The sequence below is a fragment of the Triturus cristatus genome, chromosome 8, assembly GCF_964204655.1.
Source record: "Triturus cristatus chromosome 8, aTriCri1.1, whole genome shotgun sequence".
NCBI classification, from domain to species: Eukaryota; Metazoa; Chordata; class Amphibia; order Caudata; family Salamandridae; genus Triturus; species Triturus cristatus.
Window position 1 is genome coordinate 85,802,537 of NC_140591.1, and position 23,178 is coordinate 85,825,714.

The following is a 23,178-nucleotide window of genomic DNA, read 5'->3' on the forward strand; positions in this document are numbered from 1 at the left end:
CCCTCGTGGGAATTGATAAGTGCTTCTCAGGCTCAACGACTCACACGCAGACATTCCGTATAATCTCCCGTAACATTAGGGGGATGCAGATACCATCCCGATGATATCAAATCCAAACTTTCCTTAAGGCCAGAACGGTCCACATTTTGCTACTGCGAGAATCTCAAGACTACAAAGTGGTGAAGGGGTTGGGGCTACACTATTAATTAGTCTGCCTACACTAGGGGACCCATATTTGGGTTAGGGCGGGAACACCCCTCCAGGTCTTAACAAACAAGGTAGACCCAGAAGATCAGTTTGTATTTCTTGAGACCAGACTAGACTGTGTTAGCCTTATATACTGCCCCTAATTCTGACCAGCCCGCCTTCTTTTATCGCCTCTCCTTTCATCTGGTGAAATGGGCACATATACTTTGGCTTATTGGGGCCGATTTCAACTGTCTCCCTAGATTGTTTGCATCACCCACACCCTAATGCTCCCACTGTGCATAATGACCACAGCTTGGTCTTTTGGCTCCACTAGCAGTCCCTACAAGATGCCTGGAGACACCATAATCCCTCCTTTTACTCTCCAGTTCATGGCCTGTACATCCCCATGTATAGAATTGAATGCTCAACTGCGATCTCTTCCTCCATCTCCTTCCCTAACTATCATTGTAGGGATCTGTCCGATTACAATCCCCTACTGTAAGGCTTGACCAGGGGCAGACTCCCTCTCTCTTTGCCACCTAGCGGCTATAACCCTCAGCTCCGGAAGACCCAGTTTTCAAGAACATACTAGCCAGCCATATCGCTAATTACAGTGAGCACAATTAGGGGTCTACCGCCTCGTCAGTGGAGGAGTGGGAGCTCTTCAAGGTGGTCATCGGGGGATTGCATATTCACTCTACCTGGGGCAAACGGAAGAAACTAACTAGAGAGCTAAACATGGTTAAACAAACCTATATACAGGCTATCCTGTTTTATGTCTAAACCTATAATAATTGATAAAACCCCACAGAAAGGGAAGCCACCCTCACCAGTGTAAACATATAAACACTGATAAACCCCTGCACAACCACAAAAACTGAAAAGCAAGGAAAGAAAGAGATAATGAGTCATTTTAATTTCTTTCTGAAGGGGCCACACAGTGTAGCTTTGTTCTACAAGGTAACAGTTGAAAAGACTGGTCTAAGATTATTCTGCTTGTGTTTTGTTCTTTAAGGATGTCACCAAAATGTTTTTCTTCCTTTTGGTTCCTCCAGGTTTGTGTGCTTGGAATAAAGGTGCAGGGTTTAGCAGCATGTTTTCTATTGGATCGAAATATTGTATATAACTGTAAAGAATACATGAATATAAAGATCACATTTGGGTCTTTTGGACGTGTTTAATTCTTGCACTGATTGGTGAAATGGCTAACTCATAAGAATCTTGGCGAATATGTGCCATCAGGTTTACCCACAGACAGAGAATGGGTAAAACCCTGTGATACATCAACCTCATTTTCTAAGAAGTCAGTATTGATAGCTGGTCACTGAGGAGTGGGGTAATAATCCCCAACTGTGTACTGCAAGTTGTTTATTAAATCTTTTCTATATAGCAGTATTACTTTTTCAATCCATTAATAGTCCTGTAAATCAGACAGGGTGACTTTAAAAGCTAATGAGATGTGATAGAGGGTAATGAGATGTAAGTGTGAGTGAGAGTGCAATATATACACTTTCTGGCCTTATAACAGTCAACACAAATCCATTGCCAGTGGGAAGACATTACATACCCTTCTCCTTTAAATTACGTACGTGTGTTATAACAATGACTGCAAAAATAGTATGCTTTGTAAACACTGGAAACACACATTTTATTTAAAAATTTTGGGGATAGGCAGTTGAATAACCACTGATAAGCACTGACTTCAAAAGGTTTGGAAAACACCACTGAAATCCACAAATAATAAACACTGAAAATAGAACAGTATACCTATTTAGATACCGAGTGAACAATTGTAGCTGATCACTCTCTCAGATCTTATTTGTCTCAGCTGCGTGAGGAGGAGGCCAGAGTAACAAAGAGGCTGCAATACCTAGACTACTCAGCATATATCGCCAAAACACACTCAGAGTCTGTTGGACTGGTTTATAAAGAATGAGCCCAGGCAGCCCCCATCCAGATGGCGCCATGCTTTACTTGCAATGTGACATTCATGAGGCTTTTGTAACATTTTACAGAGTCTTATAATCCTCTTCGCCTGAGGTCTCACAAGCCAATATCCAGGTGTTCCTGGATGCCATCCCCCTTCCTAGACTGACCTCAGAAGTAAGGGTAGAAATAGATGCACCTGTTACTGCTTGAGATATCAGAGCCATTATTTTCGGAGTGGCTGCTGGGAAAAGGCTTGGGACCAATGGCCTTCCGGCAAAATTTTATAAAACCTTTTTGGGCTCCCTGGTGCCAAACTGGCTAAACTGTTGAAATCTTCGCTAGAGGTTGGTCGCTTTCCCGATACTCTCTGGGAGGCCTTATTGGTTTTCTTGTTGAAATTGGGGGAAAACCCTACAAACCCAGCATCCCACAGTCACTCTGAATATCGATTATAACATTTTGAGTAACATTTTAGCCAACCGCATACAGCAATTGTTTCCCTCTCTGGTACATGCTGATCACAATGGATTTATCCCCGTGAGAAACACTTCCCTAAATATTCTGTGACTCTAAAGAATTATAGAGGCTGCGCAGACACGCTGGCTCTAGGCCACCTCACTCATTCTAGACTAAGAAAAGGCATTCAATTCACTAGGCTGGGATTATGTTTTTAGGATCCTAAATCGCTTTGTCTTTTGAACTCGCACCACCAAGTTGATCCACCTGCTATTCACAGACCCCACTGCCAGAGTCCACTCCGGAGGTTGGATTTCAGCACCTATATCCGGGGCAGAGGCACCAGAAAAGGATGTGCTCCCTCCCAAATTCTCTTCACATGCACGTCTCTCTGGGCGGGACTGAGAATCCACTTACATTTTTTCATTTACCAAGGAGTCCTGAGGCCGTTTGGATTTTGTGTGCATTGTCTTTTTAAGTAAATCAGTCCTGGTTCCTAGTAAACCAATACTTTTTGTTTGGATTTCCTTTCTTTGATTGGGTATCCAGGAGTATTTCTATTTCTGAACACTTTTATAGGGTTTCTATGGTTCTTGAAGACTTTGATGGATCTCTATTGGACTACTTTTATTTTTGCATTTTTGGGCGGCTTTATGGAATGTATTTTTCTATTTTTGGTGGATTATACTTTTTAGTACATGGATACAGAGGGGGGCCGCAGCTAGAGAATAGTACGTTATATTTAAGTTCTTTGTTCTGGATGGGAAATATTATATTTTATGAATTATGTCAATTTTATGTGATTGCAATTTGTTAAATTATATTTTATGTGTTGTAAATAATTTCTAACATCGATTTTAGTAGTTATTTTAGGTTGACAGCTGGTGATATTAACTTTTTTTATATAATTAATATACCTAATATTTTTATTCATTAGTCTTATTTGAAATTTGAATTTTTTAGCTGATGTATCAAAAAAATGTGCCTATTCATTTAAAAACAATTGTTTGGATCATACTTTTCATTTATCGGGTTTTGTGTAGGTTATTATTTATTTTATAATAGGGTGTTGGCTATTGATTCTAAGTAGTGTTTTCCTTTGTTGTTAATAAAGGTTTCAACTTTTTATTGTAGCATGTCATACATTTTATTAGTTTGTTTGGTAACTTTAGGTTTAAATTGGGTTACTGATTGTTCCATTTGTAGTTGTTGGTAGGTTTGTTCTTTTTGTAGTGCCTCTATACATTTATTGAGTGTAGGTTGGGTTCTGCCTAGTGTGGATTGAAAGGCATGGTGCTATCCTTTTACTGCATTGACCGTTTTGGCATCTTGAGGCTTGGTGCTATCTTAGATATTACACCATGGTATTTGAAATTTGGGTTGGCATCTGTGTCCAGTACAGTTCAGTCTGCCAACCCAAGTGTCTTCAAAATAATCCAATAGGGGGATAAGTTTATGTTCATTGTGTTGATAGAAAATACTTTTTATTACTTAAGTGTAGTAGTTAGCTAGCTCAGTGACAGGCTGTGATAGGCTTGTGCAATAATGATTTTTTATTTCAAAGACAAATTGACTGTTGCATATTCTACACTTAATGCATATTGAAGAAGGTGTCTCCATCTGCTTTGATTAAAATGTTAGTAACAGCTTTGTATGGCTATGTGTGGGTAAAGTTTTAAAATGGTCTGAATCATGGCTTGTTCAAAATCTAGTATTATTATTTTATGTGGGCAATAGTTGTTTGTAGTAAGTGCTACTTTGTTTATTAGGTAGCGGGCGTATATGATTGGTAGAGTTGGGTTTTGATATTCACCATGGGCCTCATGTAGGTAGCCAAATACCGGTCGGTAACGGCCGAAATTCGGTAAATTTCCCGTTACCGACCGGTATTTAGTCAAGTGAGATGTAGGAGGGCAAAAACCTAAAATCGGTAAATATGAAGCGGTAAATACCGATTCATGTTTACCGAGTTCTAAAATACCGATTCATATTTACCGAATACATGTTTACCGATTCGGTAAATATGAAGTGGTAAATATGAAGTGGTAAAACGGAAAAAGACATGTAGGTAAATTCGGTATTTTAGAAATCGATGAAATTCAGAAATTAAGAGTCGGTAATTAACACAGATTGAAAGCAGGTGGTAATCATAAACAGTGCATAAAAGAAATCCCAAAATGCATCAGCGTGGACAACATGGCCGCTCTGTATGTCATTGCAAGGCGTCTACGTCTACAGGCAGCAGGACTGAGGATTTGGAGACGGGAAGAACGAATTTACAGACAGCGCATCACACTTTTCCAACTGACTGAGGATGAGATACATGAAAGGTACAGGCTACACCCCCAAACCATCATGGACCTGATAAGGGACCTGCACCCACTCCTGGACCAGCCAACACCAAGGGCGCATGCCATACCACCACATGTGCAGGTACTCTGCAGCCTACATCTCCTCGCATCTGGCAGTTACCAGGTGGTGATAGCTGCGGTGGGCGGTGTATCCCAGAGTTGCCTGTCCCGTTTCTTCAGGAAGTTCCTGGATGCCATGATGCAGAGAATGCACCACTACATCAGCTTCCCAAATACACAGGCTGAGCTGCAGAAAACTAAAACTGACTTTTATCGCATGGCACAGTTCCCCCATGTAATTGGCTGTATTGATGGCACACACATTCCAATCTGCCCACCAGCTGCCACTGAGCACATCTACAGAAACAGAAAGTCCACCCACTCCATCAATGTGCAGGTTATCTGCGATGCAGGGAACATCATCACTGACATTGTTGCCAAGTTTCCTGGGAGCACCCACGACTCATACATCTTCCAGAACAGTGGAATCTACACACGACTGCTTGCCGGAGAATTTGGAGAGGGATACCTGCTAGGTAAGTAACAGTGACGCACCATGAAACTAGCAAATCTAAGTGTATTGAGGCATGTGACTGATGGTTCCCTTTCACTCACCCAGGCGACAGTGCATATGCCGTGCGCTCATTCATCCTCACTCCCTACCTACACCCATCAACCCACAGTGAGAGACGATACAACGTGGCACACAAATCAACTCGCAACGTGGTGGAGCGCACGTTTGGACTACTGAAAAGCAGGTTCCGCTGCCTCCACAAGAGCGGAGGCGCACGCCAGTACACACCCATCATCTGTTGCAAGATCATCGCCACTTGTGCAATGCTGCACAACCTTGCCACGAAGAGAGGTACAGCGGTGGAACTCACAGATTTTGAGGACAATGAGGATGATTCAGGACAGCCAGAGGCCAACGCAGATAGAGTGCCAACAGCAACAGATGGGAGAGTGAGACGGGCAGAGATCACATGCAACTATTTCTGAGTAAGTAAGGGGACACAGGCAGTTGTTGGTTGTCATGTAGTAGTTTAATTATGTGCCACTACGCCACGAAACCAAGATAATGCAAATCAGGTAACATTGCACATTCACAAGTGTGAAGACCAGGGTTACGTCACCCAATAGTCTATTGCTACGCGGTGCAGCATCAAAGTTTGCGGCCACGCGCTACATTGTGAGATGGCACGGATTCAGCCTCCTCACTGGTGCCAGCCCCATGCCCCCTGCTGCTCCTGCGTGTTTCTGGGACGGGGGGTGTGATGCTGCTCCTGCTGCTGGTGTCCATGCTTTCATCAGCATCCCCTGCACCACTTTTGGCCGCCTGACTGGTCAATAGGACCTCCAGGGCACTGGTGACCTGCACCATCCCCCTAGTGACGTCGCTGCTGCAGTGTGTCAGGCCCTCCTGCATGTTCACTGAGCGCCGGCAGAGAAGTGATGTTGCAGTCGCCAGGCGGTTGAGTGCCCTGGTGTGCCTGTCTCCCCTCTGCCGTTCCCGGCGCCTTGCAGCTCTCTCTGAGTCCAACTTGCTGCACAACAGCTGCATGGACTGTGAGACGTCCCGCAGGCCCACTGCCGTGTCAGAAATCCCCGCCGCCATAGCGCCGATGTTCCTGTCCATGTGTCTGAATGTTGTTCTGAGTCCCCGCACATGCCGCTGTACTGAAATTACTGCCTTTGTTTGCAGGCGCTGTTGTTTTAACATGTTGGCCTCAAGGCCCCCAAAGACCCCATGGCTGAGATGGATTGGTGGTGGACTTTGCTCACGCGACCTGCGGCGCTGTCCTGCACCCGTGTCGTCTCCCTGTGAGGTGGAGGGCCCAGTGGTATGTCTCCCATCCTGGGGCATAGGATTTGGCTCCGGGCCCCTGCTGTCATCAGAAGATGTGTGCAACACGCGCAGCCTGGCAGCAGCACGCCTCCTCGACCTCACTATTGCGGGCGGTGATGTGGCCGGTGACTCCAGCAGGAGTGGTGATGCTGGCTCAGGTACTGGGGATGCAGGCTCAGGTACTGGGGATGGTGGCTCAGGTACTGGGGATGGTGGCAGTGGCAACGCTCTCTGGCCAGAACTTGTGCTGCCCGTAGCTGAACTGGATTGACGGTGTGCCCCCTCTCCTGTGCCATCTGCAGTCCTGCGCGATGTTACGTCTGTGGACAGAAATGCAACATCAGCTCAGTGTACCTGAAGGCATGCATTGCAAGCATGACAATAAATTGTTCTAACACTCTCACATTGTCCTCTGTCTGCTTTAGGCTAATGTCTGTACCATGCATCATTGTTCTGTGCTATTCTGTTCATGGTGGGGGATCCCTGACTACATCTCCCATAATGCATTGCCTGTCTGCAGTAACACATGGACTGGAGTGGGATACTCATTTCACATTGGGGGATGTGGGATAGGGGTAGGGGGGGCTACATTGCTGTGCATTCCTCTTACCTTGTTGGGTGGCGGCTCTGGCAGAGCTGTCGGCATCCCCAAGGCCCACGACACTCTCGGGCTCGATTGTCGACTGCACCAGCTCCTCCAGTTCGGTGAGGGCAGGTGCCCTGTTAGTTCCACCTCCTGTCCGGCTGGCCTCCTTCTGGATGTCCCTCATCTTCCTCTTAGTCACGATGCGCAGGTCGTACCAGCGTTTTTTTAGAACGTCTATGTCCCTGTGGGTCACTCCCACGGCATTTACCTGCGCCTGGATTGCCAGCCAAATGGTGCGCTTCTCACACTCTGCCACTTGCAGGGATTGCCTCCCAAATAGCTTCTGGTGCTGCCTCACCACCTCCTCCACTAGCACCTGGAGTTCCTTGGGGCTGAATTTCACCTTGCGCCTCCTTTCCCCTCCTGTCCTCTGGCTGGACATAGTGTAGTTTGGTCTCAACAATCAGCCACTGGCTCCCTGCCTCTCCTCTGCACTCCAAGCCTCTCCTGAGTCTGTTGATTGAGTGCACCTGCCTGGGTGTGGCCACTTCCTACTTGGGTGGGGTTTGGTTGCACAGGATTGGCTGTTTCAAACAGTCATGTGATTTCGTTTTTCCGATTCGGTATTTTCCGATTCGGTATTTACCGATTCGGTAAATACCACCGCGGTATTTACCGATTCGGTAAATTCCGAATCGGAAAATACCGAATGTTACCGATTCGGAAAATGTTACCGACTTGTTACCTACATATAACTTACCGATTCTTAAATACCGATTCGGTACTGTTCGATATTTAAGAATCGGTAAATATTATTTACCTACATGAGGCCCCATGTATGGTATATATCTGAGTGAATGTTCTGGGGTACACTTTTTAGGTTCCATCCATTATCTGTGTTCAGCATTGGCTTATTTTTGAATAAGTTATCTGCTGTAAAAAATATTGGGCTTCGTTTTTCACTGTTCAGATTATCATGTAAGAGGAAGGGTTCCTCATTATGTTTGGTTATTAAAGGCCCGATTACGAGTTAGCCGGTGTGGGAGCGGGACCGTCACATTGCCGCCCCACTCCCACACCGCCAAACCCGTGTGCACACCGCCCACCAGATTATGACTTTTACAGTCACTGAAGGGCAGTTCTTTGGCAGTGCCTATGAAACAGGCACTGAAATGGAAACGTCAAAGGCAGTACCTGCATGACATAGACTGGTCCAATCCATGTTGGGCAGGTACTGGGGTGTATGCACACAGTAGGGCACAACATGTGCCATGGCCCCTTTGTTTCCTCTCCGCCACCGTTTACATGGAGTAGGAACCGCCATGAAAACTGTGGCGGAGAGGAAACTTGTAATTTGCTTGGCTGGACCATGGTGTTCCCACCAAGCATATTGCGACCTCAAGACCACCACACCACTGCCAGGGATCGCAGATCCCTGGCCTTTACGGCGGTGCAATGGTGGTCCTACTGCCCAAGTTGTAATTGGGCAGTCGGACCGGTGGTGCCCGCACCACAGCTATAGTTTCTGTGCTTGTCATTTCTTGCCTGTAAGTGTAGCCCAAGTGAGATAATAATTGCTTTTCTTTCTGTAATGTGATGTAGCTTCCTCTTTGTGTTATAAATATTATGTTTGAAAATACTATAATAACATAAATAATCATATTTTTAAAATGATTAATTTGTTTGTTATTGACATACAGAATTTTGCTATTTGTTTTCTTTTTTTTTTCTTTTATATGTGCATGCTGTAAGCTGTACACATTATTTGCAGGATTTTGTTGGGGTGTTTCATTGTGGAACATGTGCTTTCTTTTCTGTTGGGTTAAAAAAAGTGCATTATTTTGATTCAAAATGTTTGTTTGTTGGTTGCTAGTAGAGGCTGAAGCAGTTAAGTTTTATTTTGTAATCATATTAGGGTGAGTTCCTGTTCAGTAGTATATTTAACTTACTTACTTTTTGTATGTCTTTTACCAGGTATGAAACTGGTCTTGTTTTTCGGTAGCTAACAGTTCCTCAATGTTGTAGTAATTTCTTAATAGTAACTAAACGTAAAGATATAGAAGTAGTAGAGTGTTTCGTTACAATTTTTTATTTGACATTTTTAACTTTAATCAATTATATATTTTAGTTTGAGTATATGCTTTACTTACTTTTAAAGGTAGTAGTATTAATATATCCATTTCTGTTTTCAGTTTCTGGTTAGAAAATCCGGCAGACTCCTCTTGTTGCAGCTATTATAGTTTATGGAGTAGTAAGTTAATAAAATGTATGTACCTTTTAGTTAGTTAGTTTAATTGTTAGTGTTATTTTATTGGTTCCATTTGTATATGGTTTATTTTTATTGGTTAGTTTTCTTTTTGTTTCAACTTTATTTTCAGGCACATCCTTTCAGGTGAACGCTAATAGATGTTTGTTTTATAATGTTTAATATGTACTTCAATAGTTGTGATAATATTATATGTATATATATATATGTGTGTGTATGTATATATATGTATATATATATATATATATATATATATATATATATATATATATATATACAAACAAAGTTTGCCCTTAATGAGAACGCCACACACGGGGAGTGTTTCTCCTTTTATTTGAAGATAGCAGAGTCTCAGTTTCCCAACACGAACCAAAATTAAAAGCCTGACGCGTTTTAGACGCTTGCCGTCCTTGTTCACAGGCTATCAGGAGAAAGAGAAGGACCAGCTGCGCTTCGTGTGACATCCGCTTTAAATATTGCAGTCCCGCCCTGATAGGCGTAGGCACCCAATGCCTTATGGTCTTAGCAGTTCACATTCCATATAACCCCCGTGGGTGCAGCCGTACTTTCAAATAAACTCCAATGTCAATACCCCAGTGGGTGGATGCGTGGCAGAAATTGCTGAAAACTGCTTATTGTCCATCATTCAAATGCAGACTCCCCGTTCCATAAGCACGACCTGGTTAGGCCATGCGGATCCGCTGTGTACGCAGCAGGGCCATCCTCGCGGCTAAGGCTCACCGCTCCAAATCCAAACAAAGTTTGCCCGTGTGTGGCGTTCGCATCTGACGTCATCAGCAGAGGATTGCGGTCGCGTGAGTTATAGTTGCCTGCACTAACTATAACGGGGGAATTTCATTGGTTTTTTACGAGTGAAATGTCCAGCTAACTATAACATGTGTAAAACCTATGGTTTTTTAAGTGAATTTGCAAGGTTTTTTAAATGCTAATTCGTAACTATAACGTGTGTGAAACCTATGGTTTTTTCAGTGAATTTGTACGGTTTTTGAAATGCTAAGTTATGTATTTATTAATTATTTTTTTTCAGGTTTTTCACCGTGCGCGCACCGTGCGTGCGCAGTGGGCGCGCACCTCACGTTTTTTTTTTTTATTTTTAATTGTTTTTTTCGCATTTGGGGGTCCTTCTGTGACCCCTGACCAAGGCTAGGGGGTCAGGAACTGTCCACTCTGCCCCCTTTTCACGTTCTCCACCTTTTTTTTTCACCCCCTCAGACTGCGAAAGACAAAATGGCGGCCGACACTTCCTGGTTTCGACCGATTCGAATGTTTACCGACATCTAACAACCAATCAGAATTGCGCGCACGGTGAAAAACCTGAAAAAAAAAAAATAATAAATACATAACTTAGCATTTAAAAAACCGTACAAATTCACTGAAAAAACCATAGGTTTCACACACGTTATAGTTGCGAATTAGCATTTAAAAAACCTTGCAAATTCACTTAAAAAACCATAGGTTTCACACATGTTATAGTTAGCTGGACATTTCACTCGTAAAAAACCAATGAAATTCCCCCGTTATAGTTAGTGCAGGCAACTATAACTCACGCGACCGCAATCCTCTGCTGATGACGTCAGATATTACATCACTGATGACATATGTCTTTATGAAAAATAAATATTTGTATTATATGTATAGCTAAAGATTAATGGAAGAAGACATGGGTAAATAAGTGTCTAAATACAGTGATGTAATATCTGACGTCATCAGCAGAGGATTGCGGTCGCGTGAGTTATAGTTGCCTGCACTAACTATAACTGGGGAATTTCATTGGTTTTTTACGAGTGAAATGTCCAGCTAACTATAACATATATATATATATATATATGAAAAAAAAGTTGCCCCCAGGTGAAATGCACTCCTCAAAACAGGGATTTATTCACAACCAGCAAGGTAAGTTGCATCCTTTTTAGGTCTCGTCCTAGCTTTGCAGCGATCTATTGTCGTCAAGGCGATTTCGGAACTGAAGTGGAAGCTCCGCCTATGCTTTTGATTGGCACGCGTCACACTTTATGCTAAATGCTCGCTTTCGATTTGAAGTGAGGCTTGTTTGTTCCCTCCCAGTCTCCTTTTCGGCTCGACCATACGGGCTGGATTTTGCACTCGCGGCGTAATATGGTTGGAAGTATATGTTGGTTCAGTACTATTTTATACACACACTGTTCGGGACAATGCCAACTACGCTGCATTTTCCGGTATGTGACTTCTTACACTTCATGGCGTTTCACGGCGTTTTTCCTTTAACAATGCGCTGCGTTTATTGTGTGTTATATAACGTTTTCCATCTTTATGGCGCTTTCAGTTTCACAAACAGTGGTGCAACGTTCTTCAGTATGATACTTCTTAAATTTTTTGCGGCACTTTCGCTTTACCAGTCCCCGGCATTCATTGTTTGATATGCGAGTGTTAGTTCGCCATGCCGCATTCACTTTAACAACCTGCGGCGCTGCGTTCTTCCATATGGGAGTTCTTATGTGTTCACAACGCTTTCACATTAACAAACCGTAGCGTTTATGGTCGTATAACTTGTTAGATCTCCATGGTGCATTTATTTTAACGAACAACGGCGTTCGGTATGTGCTTTTTTAGATTTTCATGTCACTTTCACTTTCAGAGTAACTGCGGGCCTTTATTCTGCGGTGTGTGATTTACTCCATTTTCATGGCGCTTCTATTTTAAAACATTGCGGCGATTAACTTTTTTGTAGCAGCCTGTTAGATCTTCAGGGCTGCAAAGAAAGGGTGCGACAAATTCTAAACCCGAGGATGCTCAAGCCGACACAACAGGCATGTTATAGCCAAAATGAAAGCAGTAAGGAGCGGGGCACAGCACGTGAGTATGCTCTAGCACCTAGACACGAGTTAGCCCTCGAAATCTAGTGCACCTGCTGCAGATCGGAGCATACAAATTCTCCCTACTTCCACGGACAGAGTAATTCCACAGTCACACGCACACATACTTATCATACGCTAGGGCCCATCACACTAATATTCGTACTATTACTCTATCCGCACTGGATATACGAGAGAACTCCTAAACCAATCTGCATCTAAACTGATGTCAATGCGACCAAATTGTCATGTCTTGAGTCATGATTTAAACAATAAGAACAAATTTGATAATTCAATAATTGACAAAGAAATAACCACCCGACACTGTAATTCAAACAAAGGTTATCTTTATCTAAATTAGTTCAAATGAAAAGTCAATCAATAGCAGAATCATTATTCTCATAATTACCTATTCTAGCTAAGTGTCATTCAGGTCAGGACAGGTCTCTCAGTAAAGTCTCCCGAGTCGCCGTCCTCTCAATCAGCGTCGATCCTCTTGAGCATAGGTTCGGGAAGAAGTGGCCTTAGACCCTCTCTAGTCTAACAATATTTATAGGGAAACTAACAAATTAAAAGTTACAAACAAACTATGGACGTCCGTTGAGCCGCTGAGCAGAGCGAGCAGGAAAGGATGTTGACTCGCAACATTTAGAAAAACCTCCGCTCTCGAAAATCACAAAAATAAAAACACGGAAGAAGGAAGCTCAAACTAAAAAATGAAACATCCATGAATGCTCTTCCTCGGAACCATAGTGAAGCCACCGCAAGTTTATCAAAGTTCATTGTGGCTTTCTTTCTTTTCCAAGGATATCTGGTGACATCTGGCATCTAGCCCAGAGCTGCTGTCCTCACGGAAACTTTCAATACAGACAGAAGCCGAGGTCAGGTGGTTTCCAACCATATTCAGCGAGACCTCTCTTCGTATTCCAGCAACTCAAATGCAGGCTGTATATATCGGCCATCTTTTACTAGGCCAGAATGGATGGACAATCTTAATTAAAAGAAACACAAAACAACGTTACTACATTGTAATGATAATACAGTGTTAATACCCACTAATACCCTTATGTGTATGTAATTAACTAGCCATCTGCAACATAAAGAAGCATTAAAGCACGTTATTTTAAAGCGCAAACACAAAACAAATAGCACTTTAGCAACACTTATTTTATTAATTTGCTCACCAACTTAGTTCACGTTTTAATAAAGCAACATGAATGCAATCCCGCGTGTAATTCTTTCATTAGTAAGGTTGATTAGTCAGAATCTTTAACAAAATTAATATTTAACAATTAATTATCAGTAATTTTAATTATGACTTATAAACATAAACTGGAGTTTAAATTTCAATAAATTTTCAATAGAAAACCCTGCTCCAGCAATCCCCCCTTTGGTGATATATATCACCACAAAAACCAACCCAAAAAAAGAAATTTAGTCCCCAATTTTAGGAGAAATTGAAATGTCTTTCATAGACAACATTAAACACCAGACTCTCTTTCATCATCCCTCTTCGAATCCAGGTACACACTCTCCCTAAATTCTTCTAATTCTATTTCTTGTGGGTCTCTCCTTGACCTCTTTTGTTTCTAAACAAAATTTTCTCTCATAATTTTCTTTTTCCCTCCCCTGTTTTTACAACACAAACACCCTCTTTGGCCAATAGAATATCAAGGGCAAGTCGATTTTGCATAGACATGGCCCGTAAGGCAACCATCTCCGTATTTACCAAAAGAAACCCTCCAGCGGTGCTTGTCGATAAGCGATCCACCACTGTTGACAACTTCCGAATTCCATATGCATTTAATGAAATTCCCACTGCTGGAATCAAAGCTCCAAAAATATCTCCTACAATTTCTGACCAAGTTTCTCTCTTAAAGCGTGTTAGTAAATTAATGTGTTCTACATCTTCTATCTTATCTATATGAAAAATCTTTGGAAAGACCAAGCCAACATAACACGTGCCATACCAATGGTCAGGCAACCTGTAATAAGCCTTATTCCCACAAATATAATACACTCCTGGGAATACTGGATCTTCTCCACCTTTGAATCCCCATCCTGTTGCAATAAAGTATGTATCATGACACTCACTAGTCCCAACGAAATAATTATCATATTGGGATCTCCTTCTGGTAATGCATAGTTTACCCTTCTGTGGTGCATCTAAAGCCAAAGTTGGACTGGCCCCATTCTTCAACTCCTTTCCCATCTCAATGTCCCACACTGTCTCACTCATTTTATATCCTCCTGCCTTTTTATGCATGTTCATTCTCCTTTTCTCTACCATATCCAGGAAAGCTTTTTCTTCTTCTTTCAAACTACAAGTTAAATTGTTTCTAAAAATATAATCTAATGTTAATTCTTCTGTCTCAATAAAAACCTCACCAAAAATGTTAGCTTCTTTTGCAGGATTTAGTTTCTTATTCATAGGCAATTGCCCAAAAATGTTATCTTTATTAGACATCTCATAATCTATTTTCCCTAACAAATAAAAAACACTACTTAGCACACTGCATGAAATCCCATACGTAGCTGGAAGATGATGATAAGTAACACCTTCTGAAACGGATGCAGGAAATTGCATACAGACGTAGCAATCCCTTACTTCCATTGTCTTTACGTATTCGTACAACAACTTTGAAAAAACATTTCTAGAAAAATCATTAATCGATCTATCTTTATGTATGTTATTGTTACTAATTCTAGTTGGCACTACTTTCTGTGAACTCTTCCCTCTGTTAGTCATATTCTCAGTATGTATTCCAAAAGTGTCTATTGTAACTCTAAATGTAACTAATAAAGCAAGTACACTCCATAGTAGCATTAATAATCCTGTACAGCAGCAGCACATTCTACACCATCTTTTCAAGAAGGCACATCTACTTTTATTATTCTCTGTGTTAGCCATTTTACTACTTTGGCAGCGTTTTTTGACTTAGCCTCTTCTACTCCACTACTGGAAACACTAGAACTCTCGATTATTTCAATCCGCTAGTTTCAGATTTCTTCTTTTCACTTTCCCCAAGTGACTCCTTAAGTTCACTCAATTTGGATTTTCATCACTTTTTACTTCTTCAGCAACATCAAATTGTATCAGATCTTCAATATCCTGAGCATCTGACTCTTCTCCAATGTCAGTCAAGATAACTTTCAGGATTCCAACAGTTTTCTCCTCCTCAACCACTTCTCGTAAGGTCCCCTCTGGATTTCCTTGACTTTCTGCCTCTTCTTCTTCAGACAGTGCCATATACGTCCATTCCGGTGACCTATACTTCTGGTTAGGTTTTCTGATTCTCTTGATCTCCTCTGGTTCTTTTGATTCTTCTTGTTTCTCACCCTTTGCTTGATTCTGACTCGACACCTCGTTCACCTGTTCAGCTTTCGATGAACTTGAACTTGCTCGTGTCAGTCTGTACCTTAGCCTCTTTATCTTGTTAGGCCAAAGATCTCCTCTTACACTCCTTTTCGGTCTCACTTCTTTATTATTTCTTTCTCCGATCCAAGTTCTCTTTCTCAGAACTCGACCCTCTGATCTTCCATTCTCACTCTCATCCAATTCTGTCTCATTCGCCTCTTGTTCATCAACAATTTTCTTTTGCTCCACAGACTTCTTCTCCACCAATTGAGATTTCCCTACTACTGTCCCTCCTCGGGTCTCCGACACGCAATCTTCTTGCTGTCTACTTGTCCCTTCACCTAGCTTATCAGGAATGTTCCCTACGCCTCCTCGGGGGTCCTCCGCAATCTGTCCCTCTCTATCTTCTTCTGACCCTACTTCTTCAGAAATTATCTCAGGTGGATCTTCAACCTCTTCATCTGATTCAGGTGTAGTCTCTGTGGAATTGCTCTTTTCTTTCCTTTTTCCTCCTTTATATTCTCCACTGCTTGTTGGAACAACTTCAGGCACTCTTACAGAATCTGAACTCTCCTCTGAAGCTCTCAATGTTTCTCTTGAAGCTTCTCTCAGTAAGAAAAAAGAATCACCTGACTCTCTCTCCAACCCTTCCCCCCTTTCAGGATTCTTTTTTCTTCTCACTGTTTCAGTGTCTGGATCATCACTGGAATCTGACTCTTCAAAATACTCTTTCCCAGTCCCATCCTTTGGATTTGGAACTCTCAGAGTATGACTTGCATGAACCCAGTTCTTCACACCAGCACACTTTACTGCAGTTGTCGTAGTCAGAATAACTTGTCTTGGCCTTCCCCACCTTGGAACCAAGCAATTTCTTCTTCTGTGCACCTTTATCCTCACCCAGTCTCCTGGACTCAGATCATGAGCTTGCTTCTTTTCAAGTGTGGTGGCGTCTCCTCCGACCTGGTGAAACACAGAATGAACTGCGTCAGCCAGGCCTTTACAGTAATCCAAAATCATGTCATCAGTTATTGTCATCAATTTGTTGACAGGCACGAATGCATGTCTCATTGCCCGTCCCATCAATATTTCATGTGGACTCAACCCTGTAGTTCTATCTGGAGTAGACCTAATAGTCATTAGCACTAGAGGCAAGACATCAGGCCATTTCGTTCCAGTGGCTAAACACATCTTACCAATCCTGTTTTTGATTGTGCCATTCATCTGTTCAACAACACCAGAAGCCTCTGGCCTGTATGCACAATGTAGCTTCTGCTGTATGCTCAATGCTTCACAAATCAAACCCATGAGCTCATTGTAGAAGTGTCCCCCTCTGTCTGACTCAATTGTCACTGGGAACCCGTACCTAGGAATCAGCTCTCTTAACAGCAACTTTGCCACTGTTATTCCATCATTTCTCCTAGTCGGATAAGCTTCTACCCATCTTGAGAACAAACAGACTACCACTAGAACATACCTCAATCTATTGACCTGAGGCATTTCAATGAAATCTATTTGCATTCTGGTAAAAGGACCTCCTTCTCTGCCTATTGTTCCTAGGCTCACCACTGTCTTTTTCCCAGTATTGAACTGCTGACAAATCAAACATCTCTGACAGATGCTCTCTGCAATCAGCCTGAACTTTGCATTGTACCAGGTTTGCTTAAAGGACCTAATCAGAGCGTCCCTCCCCAGATGTCCCTGGCCATGATACATTCTTGCCATTGTTGATAACATCGAGTTAGGCATGACTGGTCTCCCATCTCTATAGATCCAAACATGATCTTTCTCTCTTGGAGCACAACCTGCCTTAATCCAATCCCTCATTTCCTCATCTCCTGCATCATCCTGCAACTGTTTCACCTCATCCCATGTTTCCAGGACATTAGTAAACATCACAGAACAAAAAGACATTTCCCTTTCTCGTCCCTTGTTAATCGAATGATCGTTCTTTGCACAATACTGCGCTATGTCATTCGCAAAACGATTACCAAGAGTAACAAAATCATCTCCTTGTCCATGAGCAGCACATTTCACAACTGCTAGTTCTTTAGGCAGCTGTATCGCCTCAAGCAACTTTCCAATCACTTCAGCATTCTTTATTGGAGTCCCACTCGACGTCAAGAAACCTCTCTGTAGCCAAAGTTGGCCAAAATCATGAACCACTCCAAATCCATACCGACTATCAGTCATCACAGTCACTCTCAAATTCTTCCCAATCTTGCAAGCTTTCGTCAATGCCACCAATTCAGCCACTTGAGCAGACCTTACTCCCTTTAAAGACGAAGCTTCCATGACCTCTGAAACCTTGCACACCGCATATGCTGCACTCAGCACACCATCATCAGTTCTCAGACATGATCCATCCACAAACAACACATGATCACTCTCAGGTAGTGGTAGATCTCTTATGTCTGGTCTCGGTTTTGTACAGTAATCAAGCACATCCAGGCAATCATGATCAACATCATCTCTCACACTTACATTTTCAGCATCTGGCAAGAGTGTTGCTGGATTCACATTCACACATCTCTCAAGAGTCACATTTGATGCTCCCAGAATGATTTTCTCATATTTAGTCAATCGACTATGTGACATATATTGAGTCCTGCTTCTTGTCAAAAGAATCGCCACATCATGAGGTACGAATACCCGTACAGGATATCCCATTATTATACCCTCACTCTGTTCCAAGCTTCTGCATGTAGCAGCCACTGCTTTCAGGCAACCTGGCAAACCCACAGCTACTGGGTCAAGTGTTGATGAGAAATACGCAATTGACCTTCTCAGTTGTCCATGTTTCTGAATCAACACTGAAAGTGCACATCCATTTCTCTCACTGCAGTACAACTCAAACTCCTTCTCATAGTCTGGCATTCCCAAAGCAGGAACTTCACACATTCTGCTCTTTAATTCTTCAAATGCTGCCATTTGTTCTGCATTCAGTTCCAATGGGTCTTTCACTTCACTTTTGGTCAATTTAATCAGTGGCTTTGCTATCAGGGAGAAATTACTTATCCACTGACGACAATAACCCACCATTCCCAGAAACATCCTCACTTCTCTCTGGGTCATTGGGGCTCTCATTCCTCTGATAATTTTGATCCTGTCATTGGTCACTTTTCTCAGACCTTTCTCAATATTGTGTCCAAGATAATGCACTTCTTTCTTGCAAAACTGCAATTTGGCTGGAGATACCTTTAACCCTCCATCTGCCAGATGATTCAGTAAAGCTATGGTATCTACTTCACAAGCTTCAGGTGTCTTTGATGCCACAAGTAAGTCATCGATATACTGTACTAGTACTGAGCTCTCAGGCATCATCAAACTCTCCAAAGACTTCTTTAACAACTGATTGAATATTGATGGACTCTCTGTATACCCCTGTGGGATACGGCACCATGCCAAAATACGCTGTCCAAACCGAAAAGCAAAAATCGGCTGGCTGTCATGATGCAATGGAATTGAAAAGAAAGCATGACACAAATCAATCACCGTGTACCATTCAGCATCATGTGGAATCTGATACAAAATCACTGACGGATTTGGCACAATGGGACAACATGCTACCACAATTTTGTTAAGTTTTCTCAAATCTTGTACAATCCTGAACTTCACATTAGGTTTCTTTAGCCCCATTATCGGTGAATTACATGGGCTACTCAGTAACTCTCTCAAAACACCCTGTTGAATCATCTTGTCAATTATAGGGGTTATTCCCTCAATTATCTCTGGCGTCAATCTGTACTGTGGGATATTAGGGTAAGTGATTCCCTCTTTCACTGAAATCTTGACTGGATCTACATTATTCATCAATCCCACATCTTCTCCAGTAAAATCCCAAACCACTGTTTTTACTGTATTCCTCAACTCCTGAGGTAAGTCATCTGGATTAAATACAGCATATGTCCCAACAATCTCACTTTCTCTATTATCTAGAGTCATCCTGTACAAGACATCCTCATCTTGTGTCTCAAAAGCTATTCCATCCGGAGTACAAAAAATTGTGCAGTTCATTTTACACAATAAGTCCCTACCTAACAAGTTCACTGGACTAGTGTCACAGACTACAAACCTGTGCATGTCTGAAAATTTCCCTATTCTTACCCTTACTGGTTCAGTAAGACGAGTCTTAATCTGTGTATTAGCTACACCAACCACTTGGATTGCTTCATCCGAGAGAGGAAGATTTCTTATATCTGCTGACCTGACAGTTGATCTCGTCGCTCCTGTGTCTACCAAAAAAGTAACACTTTCCCCATTTATTTTCCCATCTACAAATGGTCCTGCCTGGTCTATTTCTAGAGTTGCACCAAGTATGCACTCTTCCTCCTCTCTTCGGCACCGTCAGTAGTCCCCTTCAGACTCACTCCCCTCATTGTTTAACCAGTACTGCTGTACCGGGTTTGAACGTCTCGGTTTGTTTACCTGCTCATCATTGTAGAATCCTGAGTCCTGGTTATACTTCTGAGACCCTCTATTCTGCGGCAAGGGCAGTTTTGGCTCTTGACTCTGCTGTCTGACAACCTTCTGCTGTTGCTGCTGATGATTACACCCCTCGTTCTGCACCTGTTGATTCAATGATTTATTCTCATTACTCACTAATGGTGGATTGGTACACTCGGATCTCCAATGCCCCAATTGTCCACAGTTGTGACATGGGAACTTCTTCTTGGCCTCTTCTAAATTCCCCTTTCCTTTTCCCGCACCATATCTAGGCCTATTTCCCGGATTATTTGCTTGTTCCACCATCTGTGCTTCTTGTCTTTCAGCAACTTTCACCTGTGCCCACATTGCTTTCTCTTTCAGCTTTCTTTGTTTTGCCTCAATCTCATCACTGAAATACTTCGCATGTCTCAAGATCTCATCAATCTTTTTACTCTGCCAATCAACTGTGTGCTCTCGAATCCTTTCACTGATTTCAGGTCTCAAGCCATATACGAATCTGTATACAAAATGACTCAAATCCTTATCACCCAGGTGTTCATCTCCACTGAACTGTTTAAAAGCCAGTATCAGCCTTTCAGAAAAAGCATCAACAGATTCTTTTGCTTCCTGATGTGTTCGATCTATTTTAACCCAGTCTGTCTCTTTAGGGGGTACCTTATTCTTCAGGAACACAATAACCTGCTCATACTTCTTCATCACCTCCGGGTCTGGTGCTCCTGTTTTCTGATCTCTTGGATACTCCTTAGCAGGCCAATCTACAACTATTTTGCACTCTGCTGGAACAATTATATCAAACAACCTATTCAGGTCAATCCACAGCACTTTTGACAATTTCACAAACCTATCCACCTGCCTATACCACTCGACGGGCTTTTCTCTCAATCGAGGAAAATCATTCGTAAATGACAAAATATCCTGTCTAGTCCATGGGACATGTACATATCCTCCTCCAGGAATCTCTCTCATAGGATAAGCATCCACTGTTTTTTCCTTTTCTCTCATGGGAAATGCTGAATAAGTCCTGTCCACTGAATCTTCCCTTTTCTTGTACCACCTATCCTTCCATTTTTCCACATCACCCCATTTTCGCAATAAGGAAATCATTTCCTTAATCTGTCCTGTTCTGCCACTATCATTTAGATTCTCGATGTCTTTGTCAGAGAAATCCACCCTGTAAGGCTTCTGCAAAGCTTTCACCTTATCAATATCAACTCCCATTTCACTCGCTATTCCTCTCAACCTGTCATGTGTACTCTTAGCCCTCCAGGTAATACTCTTGCACATGAATAACAACTCTCCATCATGATGATTTTTCAACATCTCTGTAGGAATTGTCCCTGCTATGAGTTCCTCCAGTTCTATGCGCAACCTGGCTACATCCACTGCCTGTGAATCTTTATCCTTCTTTTGAAGAACTTTCAACCAATCATTCAAATCCTCAAATGTTATTTCTGTAGATCTTTTCACTGTAGTCACTCGTTCTGCCATCCTCTGTGGTTCTAAAATTGGTCTTTCTAAACAACCAGTATTCAATCCTGAATTAGGCTGTACATCTGACCCTCCACCACATGTGTCATGTCTCAGCTGTCTCAAATGATTTTCTTCCATCCTCATTCCTGACTCTCCCGAAGAATTAACCAAACCATTTCCTACATATGGAACTGTCAAACCATTTTCACCCATTCTTTGCTTATCAAAAATAGGCATAACCGGACCTATGGTTACAGGCACTGTAACAGCTTCTAGATTCTTTGTTAATTCTCTGATCTTTTCTGTCAACTCAGATGTTGTTCTTGCTAACTCTCTTGTCTTCTCATCACCGATTGCACTCTCTCTCACTCTCTCTCTCTTTCCGTGAAAGAGCTACCACTTTTCAAATCAGGTGTCACAACTTCTGTTTTAATGATCTGCAAAGTATCTCTTATTGGAGTAGCAACTGGTGTTCTCACTTCTGGTTCTGGTCTATATGGAGGTGGTCTCTTGTAAATCATGTCATCCATGACTTCATCCTCATAATCATTAACCCCATACCTCCTCAATTCTGTATCAGGTACCTTTTCCGCACCTTTCCTCCCTTCCGATTCTCAACAGTTCTCATTGGATATAATCCCTCTGACATACTAGCATCTCGCCATCTCCTCATTCGATCATGATGAGTTTCACGATCATATTTCCTCCCAAAAATATACCTATAATTGCCTCCACTCCTCTGCTTTTCTCGCTCATGCACCTCATCTTCCCATTCCACCAACGCCTCGAACTGTGTCATCCTTGGTCTAGGCTCTAGACACATCATCTTTTCCCGTAAATTTCTCAACACGGCCAGATTAAATGACCCATGTTCCGGGAACGCTACAACACCATCGTCCTTAGTGTACTTAGCCCAACTGTCTAACCAAATACAGGTATGATACCCATATTTCGCAACCATAAAGGATGCAGGAGTTTTTGTCGGAGGTAGCAATTCACATTCTGTAGTTATTATGTTCTTATCCTTGTCGAACCACCTTTTAATTTTACCGAACAAGGATTTATTTTTCTTTTCCTCCGGTTGATAATACATTTTCGTGTTTACTACAACCCTCTAGTCCTTTCCGCAACTGTACGATCTTTTGTCCAATAACAGCGCGACTCACACCAACGCACCAATACTGGAGCGTCTACGTCACCCTGTACTCCTTCCAATCCCTGCGCGGCTCACACCATCGCACCAATCACAACGCGAGCACTGTTCCAATCCACTGCCCAATCACAGCGCGGTCTGTCTGACGTCAGTAGTCGCTGCAGTCGCTTCTACTCTGTCTCCTGTCACTCGTCTACTCCTCCTTTACAAAGCCTTCTCAGTAGACTTCGTTTCAGATTCTACAAAATCTATTAGTTACAACATATAAACATCTCC

At 42.4% G+C, this 23,178-nt stretch overlaps 2 protein-coding genes across 2 annotated transcripts in view; one reads left to right on the forward strand and one right to left on the reverse strand.

Moving 5' to 3' along the window:
- Nucleotides 1-23,178, forward strand: part of DRD3 (dopamine receptor D3) — a 1,045,748-nt gene that overhangs the window by 820,433 nt on the left and 202,137 nt on the right. The window lies entirely within an intron of this gene.
- The window catches only part of LOC146801389 (uncharacterized), a 217,576-nt gene continuing 207,203 nt past the window's right edge, over nucleotides 12,806-23,178 (reverse strand). The window contains exon 3 of the mRNA XM_085621060.1: nucleotides 12,806-13,466. Coding sequence (XP_085477186.1) covers nucleotides 13,379-13,466 — 88 coding nt within the window. The 3' untranslated portion in view covers nucleotides 12,806-13,378. The remainder of the gene's footprint in view (nucleotides 13,467-23,178) is intronic.